At 41.1% G+C, this 12357-nt stretch overlaps 1 protein-coding gene across 1 annotated transcript in view; it reads left to right on the plus strand.

Annotated features, from left to right (window-relative positions):
* Positions 1–12357, plus strand: part of CUNH8orf34 (chromosome unknown C8orf34 homolog) — a 422416-nt gene that overhangs the window by 266087 nt on the left and 143972 nt on the right. Inside the window, exon 8 of the mRNA XM_077492843.1 lies at positions 2821–2956. Within this exon, the coding sequence (XP_077348969.1) occupies positions 2821–2956 (136 nt within the window). The remainder of the gene's footprint in view (positions 1–2820; positions 2957–12357) is intronic.

Below are 12357 nucleotides of genomic sequence, written 5' to 3' on the forward strand. Positions count from 1 at the left end.
AAATAATATTATTATCCCCTCTCTGCTGAAATAATGCACATATGCAGCATATTACATAGGTGGGATTTCTTCCATGGCGCCACATATATATAGCATGTTTTTTGGTGGGAGTGTGCCCGATCTCATACGGCAAGCTTGGAGACACAGCTGTCACCAACAGGCACAGTGATCACTTGTTTGAGGCACCTCTCTTGCATCTCATTCTCCTCTGTGAAGAGGAAAATATACATTAGGGGGGGGGGGGGGGGGTTTCTAAGACTGGAGAAAAAAGAATCTGCAGCAGTTGTGGCAACCAGTCAACTACTCATTTTCATTTTCAAAGCTTAAATGAACAAGTTGAGGCTAAATGCTGATTGATGCACATCTGTTCCGATTTCAATAAATTCCCCGCACTGCGTCTTTTTCTCCCTGATATATGAGAAGTCCGGTAAAAAAGTCTATAAAAAAAACATAAATAAAGATAAAATATTCAGGGCTTTATCTAGGGTAATGTTAGGGGTCAGTGTCTACGTCACAGTAAATCTGACCACAAGCAGATAGGCTGCAGTGTGGACTATTGTTTTCTGACAGCCAGGGCCAGCGGTTATCAGGATACCCCAACAGCAGTTGTATTTGACTAGATGCATCCACTATTCGGCCAACAATTTTCCACCTGGCTCCTTTGATTTCTCAAATAAAGAATTTAAAGTGGGAGGGGCACCCATGAAGCAAATTTTCAAATTTCAAATGCAAAGTTATATTCGGTTTTAATAACACATGTCTGAGTTGTAAAACTGGGTTAAAGCGGGATTGCACTGGGGAAAAAAATATTAAAAGCCAGCAGCTGCAAATACTGCAGCTGCTGACTTTTAATAAATGGACACTCACCTGTCCCGGGGTCCAGCTATGCCGGCAGCCGAGATCGATCGCTCGGCTCTCGGCTGCTGCCGTCACCATTCTAGGTGAGGGAATCAGGAAGTGAAGCATTGCGGCTTCACTTCCCGGTTCCCTACTGCACATGCGCGAGTCGCGCAGCGCAATAGGAATTGTCCGCGCTGTCTCTGGGACCCGTGTGTGTCCCAGCAGACAGCGCGCAGGGACAAGAAGAGGCATAGACTCCCATGGGAGTCTATGCCCGGAAGTGGGTGTAAATACCTGTCTTTGACAGGTATCTGCACCCCCTTCCCCCCTGAAAGGTGCCAATTGTGACACCGGAGGGGGGGAGTGTTCCGATCAGCGGAAGTTCCACTTTAGGGTGGAACCTCTCTTTAAAGTGTTAAAATTTGTTTTACTTTCCACATTAAACGATTAATGTCAATTTGGTGCGGATACAAATAGTATTAATAAGTATTGCCACATATAGCTGTGTCTGTTATAATTAGTTAAAAAATATAAATTCACAGAAAAATAGCATGGGCTAGCATAAAGGGGATCAAAAAAGAAACATACACGGTTAATAAATTTCAAACAAAATGTATTTATATTGGCAATTTATATGGCCGCGGTGTTATCCACGCGGTTAACCTGATAGTAAATAATTTTAAAAGAATATAAAGAATATAAAGCCATCCTGGCTAAAATGAACAAATTAAATGGTGACCATCCAAACAATTTTGGACGACTACTCCCCACTTGGACAACATCATGACTAAACGAAAACAGGGAGGGGGAGCGGGTTGTCGCTTGTCTAGTTCCAACGGTCAGTTAGCCCCATTCTCTGCTCCTTTTATAGGCTCCTTCAGCGTGGGCTTTAGCGCCCGCCAATTCCATCCAATCCGACACTGGCCCTTGGCTACCAATCCCTTGGCTGTTGCTGCCCAGCGTGACAGCGGCAACCAATGGCAACCTAAAAAATAGAAAAGAGGGAGAGAAAACTGCAGACCCCTCTGAGCCATCCCATGCGGGCCCCAGCATAATGCTATGACCCTTCAAAGCAACCGTATGCACATTTAATGCTTTCAGTTGTGATTGTTTGTTTTTTTGTTACTTTTTTTAAATTTTTTTTTTCATTTTCTTTTATGTTGTGATGACTAGTACTTTGGCTGTCTATGAATGAATTTAATTAGCTGCTTTAGTCGAAATAGTAAATAATCATCTATATTTTGTATGTGTGTGTGTATATATATATATATATATATATATATATATATATATATATATATATATATATATATATATATATACACATACATACATACAAGAGTAAGTTTTAGCCATAGAGACTGACAATTTAGGAACCTATTAATACAAGGGTTTAGTATCCGAAAAAATAATGGCTTATCTGTACAGGAATAACGTTTAGCAAACAGTGTTGCATCAAAGCATATAAACCATAATCAGATTGGTAATCACTTAAAGCAATTGGAATGATTCCCTGTAGTAATTGTTTATCTCAGTAATAAGGTTGCTCTAGTTTAAAGGGAACTTCCTTGAAAACTGAAAACCTGCTGCTCCAAGGTTTTTTTTGTGACAGAGATTTACATTACAGGTTAAGTTCTGCACTACTCTATATTGAAATCTGGTATTGCAAATTGACCATCAAATTAAATTTTTCTTTATTAGAGCCAGGGTGTTTCTTTGGTCAGGCTCCACCTCTCAAAATTAGTATTTTACTAGGAGTTTTATTTTTGAGGTACCTCCATGTTGGTAAACAAAGGGGTCCTTATCAAAAAGGTAATGTTAATTTTTTTTTCAGGATGTATTGGCTGGTGAAGGACACTCTCAAGGGAACTTTTTATGGGGCTTACTATGTATTATACTGTACATTGTTATGTTTTGGTAGTATCTTTGCAGAAAGATGTTTGTAATAATTTGTAATTATAATGGGTGTTTGTATTGTAGAAGACCTTGATGATCTTCGAATGGAAGGTGTTACCAGTGTGATGCCATCTGGAAGTAAATTTAGCCAAGGACGTAGCAACTATACCACTGAACCTCAAGCAAAAGTCACACTCAATATCTGTTCAAGATGTGCAAGGTAAAGATGGCAGAGAACAATCTGACATATTGTACAGTCATGTAACAATACAATTTTTCACAATATTTTATGGTAAGTGGTGATTACAATATTTACATTCATGTCCTGACATGGGCAGCTGCCAGTTTCAGCTCTTCCTTGGTAGAGTGGCTGCAGATGCTTTGGTTAAAACTTTTGTATGGAAATGTTACAAACACAAATGAAAGAACACAAAAGGTCAGTCCACCCAACATTAATGTTGATGTTATTGAAGGAAAGTGGTGGTCTGTATGCAAACTTTTCACAGCCAGGAGTTCAGGCTCTCATGCTGGAGTTATAAAAAAGATACAAGTAGCTGATAAGTGTTTCAGCCGGTTGCCATCTAGTCCTAACTAAAAGCATGCATTTGGGTCCATGTGATGCCTTTCATTTAATTTTAGAGGTATTGTTCACAAAGAGAACAAGAATTCCTTTGGTATGAGGTCATATGATTTATTCCATGAGCAGTTTTTTTATGCGATACTCACAGATGTTCCACTGACTTCTATATAGCACGTTTAAAAAGGAACTCCAGCTTTTCCTCCCAAAAATACTTGATGCATTGCACATGTAAATTAATCACAACTGCAAAGTCAGTTTGTAACTTACCTTAGCTGTATACAGCAGGTTTTTGTGTCTGTGATGTCACGCCTCTTCCTGGCTGAATTTCACAGTTCTCTGACTTCCTGTTTCCTTCCTTTTCAAGTCCTTACACTACATGTCCCATGATCCTTTAAGCTTCTGAAGCTTCAGGGTGGGCTTGTACCAGTTCTGGGAGTTGATGTGGGTGGATCCTGTGGTTACTGTGGGTGTTTCTGGACCTTCATATGGTAGTGAAAAGTGTAAATGTGTCATACCTTCTGCTGTGTCTTTCCTATCTTGCAGCATGCCAAAGAATAATGGCTTACTGCAAGACTACAGAGGGAGGGCTATGGGAAGGTGTTTCCTTCATATGTAAATTAATGGGTTCACAGAGAGCAGGGCTCTGGGAAGGCGGGATCTGAAGAGTGGGACTCTCTGGCTACACTGGTTGGCATATTTAACTGGGCAGAATTTAATTCTAATTATGATCCATTCCATTCTGCCCAGCAGCAGCACAACTAGCTTTCAGAACAGGCTGTGTATGAAGGGGTTTCCTTCTTGAATAATGCTGTGATCTGTGAGGCAGGACTTGGGAGGTTTGGACTCTTTCTTTAGATGTGACTGGGCAGAACTGAATTCTATTTAGAATGTATTCAATCCTGCCCACCGTCAGAGCTGTGAAGAAAGTTACATCATTTACAGAGTCTGAAAGACTACGGAGGGGAGTGTTGCAGGATCTAGCTGCTGCAGGAGGGGGCTATAGAAGAGACAAAGTCTGTCAGCAGGATATGCAGAGTGTCACATGATACAAGGCCACAATTAAACCCATAATATCGGTGGATCTGCAGACAACAGAGCAACATGGTACAGATTCTATGCTGGAATTTATCATTCCATTCAGTTCTTGTGCAAATAAAGCTGGCATTTCGCTTTAAAGCATACATAAAGTCAGCATAGACGAGATCGCTTGATGATAAAATATGTTGGATTTTTTTATTTGTACAGTGTGTGTAATATATTCCGTATATACGGTATATTACTAGAGGGATTTTCTAAAGAGAAACAGCACAAGCAATCTTATTATGATATAGCGTACACATGGAAGGAATGAGTGCTGTGTATGTCTATAATAAACATTTCTAAAAAATTGCAGTAAGAACTGCTTTCTGCAGGCTTCTATCAAGCGTGTTCCACTTTCCCCTAGTTTTTAAGGTAAATCTCAAAATCTTTGTGGTGGCATCTATGAACTGTAGTGCACACAGGATGAGCCCCCCAGTGCTATGTTTGCAGGGTGGTCTGGCTGGTGGGAGGGTGTAGATTGGAGGCAGGGGTATCCTTTACAAACATGTGATTAAATGCTTAAGGACAACTGCATTATAAATGTATGATATAAAACATTTTATGACTATATTCTATAATAATAATAACAATAATAAACAATTATAATACTAAGCTAAATTATAATAATTTTGTCCATGTAATAAAAACAATGTGTTGTCTACTACTTCACGTCTGTCGAAGATGACAGTTTAAGTATTGTATTGTTGAAACAAAATATGAAGTACTGATTGATTTGCCCTCTAAATGGGCTTACCAGTATTTTGTTCTTAATGTCATTTTGCCTATGGCAATATTTTTAAACCTTTCAGACTTCATTTTAATCATAGGGGATTTCTAGGATTGGGTGGGTGGTGAGACATGCTCTCAGGGGCCGGTTAGTCCATTTAATTACTCATTATTTCTTATGAGTGTAAGGATGCATAGTAGTTATGTCTATTCACTTTTTGTATGACAAGAGACATGCAATCCTGAATATCTTACCCAAATGTATCACACTCATGTCAACATACTGTACCCTTTGTCTGACACTTCGCATAACTGCATTGCTAATTTCACCCCAGGCATTGGTATGTGTAAACCTGCAGCTTTCAAACTTATACTTGTTACTAAATATACCAGGAGGGGCCACAGACATAATTGTGTTTTTTAAGTAAAGATAATGGTAGACAGCATGCCAAAGGTATGAAGATATGACATAACATATATTACCTAGATGTGACAGCTTGTTAATGTAAATTGATTATCTGCAAAAGATTACACTTCTTGCACCATGTGTTGGTTATAGATATGTCTTTTACGTAACCATTACGGCTCTTTACATGCTCAGGGGCTTTTTTTAATTAGAAAGTGTAATGTAGTGATGAGAGACATCCCATCATGACCATTCTCAAATGTCTAGTTTGCCTTAATATTTGCTTGCAGATCACAGATGAAATTGAAGTAGAATGGATAAAGCTCCTGAGCTGCATTCAAAAATATAGTGCAGACAGCTGTAGAATGGATAACACAAATGTCCTAACCTGCCTTAAAGCTAAGCTGCAATAAAAGTGCTAGCAATACGATTAGAAGATTTCAGGATACCAAAACTGTATGTTGTGTTGAGCAGGTGAAATCTTCATTTTGGGCTGGTTTCTAAAGTTCTATCAAAGTTATGTAGCACTAACCCCTGAAGGAGCTGCTGGTTAGATTGGGCTTGCACTCTACTGGGAAACACCACTAACTTGACTCAATCCCCTTGGCACAGCTGTGGTGCAATGTAATACAGTACAATATAAGACAATGCAAAGTACCTGTATTATACCCTCAGAATCCACTGGCTCCACCTGGTGGGGAAAAACAGTACGCCACACACTGGATACTTAACCAGAAATATCTTTACTGCAAAATATTTAAACAAGTGATTACAGAAATTGTGCTGTCATCCCAACATAGGACGACAGCACAATATATTTCAATATAAAACAATATAAAATGTATACTTGTATACATGTATAAACCTGGGAGCTCCCCCTGCTTTAAAGGCTATATGTGAGGCCTCACTTAAAGTACTTTATCCGGGGTCTTCTTTCTTCGCTAGCTAAAGTCACTCCTTTGTTATTTGTAATCCAAAGTCCATGGAGGGTTAAGCTGAAATGCTCCTGGTGTAACTCCAATAACTTATTTACAACTCTTGAGGCGCCAAGGTAGATAGGTCTCAAGCCTGCTCAGTGTCGGTTGCTCTGCTACGCCTCTGTGGATCTACAAGTTCCAGTGAGGCCTGTACGTGAGTCTAACTGTGTGCAAAGTTAATAAACATTGGGTCGTAACCCGCTCACCAACTGGATCAGAGTTCCGCGTGATCACTTTGGTCCGGCAACTGTAGCCTGCCTCTCCGTCAGCTGGGCCAGACGCTCTGTATCGCTTCACCGAATCAATCCGGTTCTCCAATTCTCCGCTGAGTGTCTCTGGAGCTTCTCAATCTGGTTGCCGTCTTTCAGGCTCCGTCAAGTCACTCTGCAAACAAACAGGCTGAGGTTCCATGATGGCTGCAGGCCGCTGTCTCCGGGAAGCCTCCTCACAGGTCCGCACAGGCAGGCAACGCGATCCCAAGAGACCTAAAATGGCCACTCTGGTCCCTTTTATCCCCTACCCAGCATGCACTGTGTAAGAGAATGTTCATGGGTAGGTCACACAGACTGCTGGGTAACAAGGTCAACCTTCAGAATCCAAACAAAACAGTCACTTCCTGTACAAGTCTTTAGGTTGTCCTTCGGTAATAATATGCAGGTGCGTTACCCATATTTGGTCACTAAATGGCTCTGGTACGAAACCCCAGTAAAGTCCATAGACCTTACATTAAAATATACATAACCACATCAATAGGCAAGGATGTCAGCGCTACAGTTATGTACAGATAAAATCAGAGCCACAGTTTACACACTCACCCTGGAAAAAGGCTCAGGGTGAGTGTGGAGCTGCATGGGAAGGGGGCGCGCTGGTAGGCAGGCGGGGTTAAACGTAAGCCCGTGCGGTCTCCCTCTAGCTTTACACTCATACACTTCGTATCCCTATCCTGCACATACCACCCACCGCCATACAATCTGTACCCCTAACCTGCACATACCACCCACTGCTACTCTCTGTGCCCCTCTCCTGCACATACCACCCACTGATATACACTTTGTACCCCTCTCCTGCACATACCACCCACTACCATACACTCTGTAACCCTCTCCTGCACATACCACCCACCACTGTAAACTCTGTTCCCCTCTCCTGCACATACTATCTACTCTTCTCTCTCAGCAACCCTCTCTCTCTCTCTCTGCCACCTCTCTGCTTTTGCGCTTTCTCTCTCTCTTTCACTCTTTCTCTCTTTCTGCCACCCCTCTTCCTCTAGCTCTCCCCGTCTCTCTCTCTCTCTCTCAGCCAGCCCCCTCTCTGCCACCCCTCCGCCCTTCTCTCTCTGCCATCCCCTCTCTTTCACTCTTTCTCCCTCTCTCTCAGCCACCCCCTCTGTCTCTCTCTCTTCCAGACGCTCCCTCTCTCTCTTTCTCTCTCAGCCACCCCCCCTCTCTCTCTCTCTGCACCTCTCTCTCTCTCTTTGCCTTTCTCTCTCTGCCACCCCTCTCTCTCCCTCTCTCTCTGCCACCCCTCTCTCTCTCTCTCTCTCTCTCTCTCCCAATTTATGAGAGTGGAATTAGGGCAGGGCAGAGTAGGGGTTGGGTGGGGCAACTGGTTTACTGCATTTTGGGGGCAGTAAAACCCCATTTATTACAATATGGCTAGCTCTCACCTATGTGCTTCATTTAATATTTTTTTGTGCATTTATGTGCAATAAAAGGAGCATTGGATAAATTAATTTGTGTTATGTGCTTTCGTACATTTGTAGCACATCCAATCAATGGAAAAACTCTGTACTGAATGTTTGCCCCTCACTTTACAAGAAGACCTAGTTAAAATAGAGGGGTGGGCAGCTGCTAGATGGCAGATGAGGTTTAACATTGCAAAATTTAAAGTAATGCACTTGAAAGCTAAAAATATGAATGCAAGTTGCTCGCTAGGGGGAGAACATCTGGAGGAATCAAGGATAGAAAAGGATCTGGGGTCCTAGTAGATCACAGGCTCAGCAATAGCATGTAATAGCGAAGTTGGTTGCGTCAGCAGGGAGTGTGGATAAATGTGAAAACGTTTTTTTTAGATGTGTTTCTTTGTGAACGCCATGTACACCTTCTCCTCAGAAACATCTAAGGCTGGTGATGTTTTTCCCATCCTCACAAGCAAGGTGGATGGAGGAATCCTCCCTTATTGTTATTGTGTTCTGACAATGGGGGCTTCAATACCAGAATACACTGATCAGCACTAAAGCTGTGGTTCGAACAAAATTTTTCCAACAATACCGTTCAGTGGAAGTTGATTATAATGCAGTGTACATGTGACCGGATTTTCCGAGGGGAAATGTTGGATGTGAGCTTGTTGGCGGTAAGTCTCACCGTATGTATGCTCCATTGGACCTTTGTTGTCTGACTTTCCGTCAACAAATTTTGGCTAGCGGGTTCTCAAATTTTCCACCAACAAATGTTTGTTGGATTTTCCGATCGTGTGAACACAAGTCCTTCACACAAAAATCCACCCATGCTCGGAATCAAGTATGAGCTGGAAGCGCTCTGTCTTGTAAAACTAGCGTTCGTAATGGAGATATCACGTACATCTTGTACGTCACTACGTTCGTAATTGTTGGCCAAAGTTTGTGTGACCGTGTGTATGCAAGACCCATTGAAGCCAACATCCTTCAAACAAAAATTCACGGTTTTGTTGTCGGAAAGTCTGATCGTGTGTACAGGGCATTAGAATGACTTCTGTTGAATTACCAAAGATGAATCCAAAATTTGTCCAGTTCAGCATTTGATCCATCTATGGCCAGCTTAAAAAGCAGGACATTTTTTATTTATTTATTTTATTTTATTTTTTTTAACATTTATTTAGGTATGCTGTGTGAATAGGAACACATAACAGACATATAGTGGGGTTTCCCCAATTTGGCTGCAAATGTGAAAATACACATTAACACGTTTGGAAGTCACTGACCTGAAACAAGTATGCAGATTAGGTGTTCTTACATCATCGTCTGCATACTTGTGGATCAATGACTAAGCACCAAAATCATAAACCGTTAGACAACTAGTAATTTCCGAAGATGTCAGCAATTGAAGACAATTATTTCTTCCAATCCAAGTTTCTTTGAAATGCTAGTTTATTTTCCCGCTGCACGTAAAGATTTAGGACTCATTTAGGTTTGCAGTAGGGGGCAGTACAACCCTATGGTTGAGCCACTTTTTACCACCACTCAGTTGCTCCCCTTATGCTGCAGAGACATTGTTGCAGACGCAATGCTTAGCGGCCGTGACAGAAATGCTCCCCCGGTCACGCTTGTTCAAGTAAATAGGGCTGTGCTACAACCACTCAGCAACAGTGCACAACGCTTGCGGTTGTCTGGTATTTACGGGGTAAAAAAGGAGAGCAAAGCAGGTTTAAACGAGCTGTAGCGCAAATTAAAGCACACAGAATCATAGAAATGGTTCCACGTGTATGTAATCTTAGACCTCATTAGTTCTCTGATCTATGTTTGTAAAGGTTATAGGTATCTCCTTTTTGCTTTTTTCACAACCAATATTTGAGTAAATGGTTAACCACTCAGGACCTAGCCTTGCTCAACTGATTTTTAATTTCTTAAAAAAGTATTAGTACTAGTGAAAATTCTACAGATTATAATTTCCCAGAAAAGCTGATTATACTGTATTTTTCCTGTTTTATCCCTTCGTTTGTAGACTGCATCCCTGCCAGTCTCTGCCAATGTAATATTAGCAATAGGTTAATATTGATCGGCTTTTCTGATAAACATTTTATAATCGTACTTATAGGAAGCTTAAGCTGGTACTGGCTTATGTTTGTGCATTGGGCTATAGTTGATTGATTAACCCATGACTGGCCTGGTTAACATATTGTTTTTGAATGGGTACATTAATGTAGTTTTGCAATGTTGTGGTTGAACACAGCTCTGTTATTTATTGTAGTACATATTAATAAGAGCATATTATGTTGCTATTTTGTATTGTATTATTGTATATTTTAGATTATTGTAAATAAAAAAAACACTTGACAATTAAAATTGCAAATCCTATGTGATGAGTAAATATGTAACTTCTGTTGCTACCAAGCACCAAATAGAGAAGTGCAGGAAGTAAAGCTGGCTATACATGGTTAGATTTTCATGTCAATGTTTGTACGGAAGTTCTGAAAAATCATTGGTCAGAACATTCTTTCTTGCCATCAACGAGGCAACTTTTTTGTTCGAAATCCCTTAAAATTTTGTTCAGACTTGCTATTTGAAAGGAATCTTAGATTTATTAAACAGGCTTTGTTACAATATGTTCAATTTTTCCCAAACAAAAAACATATTTTGCAGTCAGAATTTTGTTTGAAAAAAAATGCCCACTCTTTTTGAATTTTCTTGTAACTACAGGTCAAAATGAACATCTATTTGGCCCAACCATTAGATAATCAAACTTTTCAAAAACTAAAATTTGCAAAGAAAATTTTACTGGTATATGGGCAGCTTTACCCCTTGTTCACATTGCAGCGATTTGGCATGCAATTTGACATGTAAATTTGCGGTGCCTCACAGATTCCCAAACGTAGTTTCTGTACTACTTTTAGCTACTTTTGGGTGCGATTTCAATAGACATCTATGCAGAGACCCACACAGATGTCTCTGAAATTGCCCCCGAAGTCGGGACTGACATGCGGGAATGAAATTGTGCGAGTTTAGCTGAACTCGTAAAATTGAATTCCCGCTGTCAGTGTGAATTTAGGCTTAAAATGGTTGTATAGGTCCTTTTTTTGTTTTTGTTTTGTTTGTTTTTTTAAATAACAAACATGTTATACTTACCTCCACTGTGCAGTTTGTTTTGCGCAGAGTGGCCCTGATCCTGCTGTTCTGGGTTCCCACGGCGACTGTTTCGGTTCTTCCCCGCAATAGATAACTCCATCGGGAAGCTCTCTCCCGAGGGGGTTACCTTGCTGGTGCGCTCCCGTCCCATACACTCTGTGTCCATAGACACAGTGCATATGTCTCGTCCCACCCCCCAATGCCCGCGTCATTTGGATTTGATTGACAGCAGCATGAGCCACTGGCTGCACTTCTATCAATCTATCCAATGAAGAGCTGAGAAGACCGAGCCGAGAAGCCAGTGCGTTCTCGATGCAGGACTTTTGAGAGCTCAGGTAAGTAAACTTGGTGGCTGGGGGGCCTGTAACCATCAGATGTTTTTTCACCTTAATGCATAGGATGCATTAAGGTGAAAAAACTGGAAGGTTGACAGCCCTTTTAATAGAAGACGATGAATACAGTAGGTACATTGTAGTGATAATAATTTTGTGATAATAATAGTGGTAATTTTTGTAAACTGACTCTTACATGATTTTATCATGACAGCACGTAAAGACTGATAGTGTAAGGGCCTGTATTAGTAGGATTGACACAGGAGTCATTGGTAGGATGTCTTCTTCTTGGTAAGAGGACTGACACAGGAGTCATTGGTAGGACGTCTTCCTACCAATACAGTTTAATAGGGATGTAAGATCAGATTAACATGTTGGCAGGTGTAAAGTGTAGTGCCCTTTTTAGAGGTGCCACTCCCCTGGTTATGTTAGAGGGTGAGGTTTGTGCACTTTATTTTTAGCTGTGGGAGGGCTCTAGGCAGAAGGAGGGGAGCAGGTCACCCCTGACCAACATCATGAAGGTCTGTGATCTGTGCATGATTTGTGGCTGTACTGGCAGGAGGCTCGAGATGAGGACCAAGGAGGGTGACTCTCAAGGGAGAAGGTGTCATTAGATAAGCTACCCCAGACCTAGGTTTAGTAGGTCTAAAGTCTGGAGTAGTTGAGAAAATAGTTGTTGTTTGATAAGATGCATCTTTGAC

This window comes from Lithobates pipiens, unplaced genomic scaffold, assembly GCF_037356315.1.
Source record: "Lithobates pipiens isolate NorthernLeopardFrog02 unplaced genomic scaffold, aLitPip1_a1.2 Scaffold_19, whole genome shotgun sequence".
Classification (NCBI taxonomy): Eukaryota; Metazoa; Chordata; class Amphibia; order Anura; family Ranidae; genus Lithobates; species Lithobates pipiens.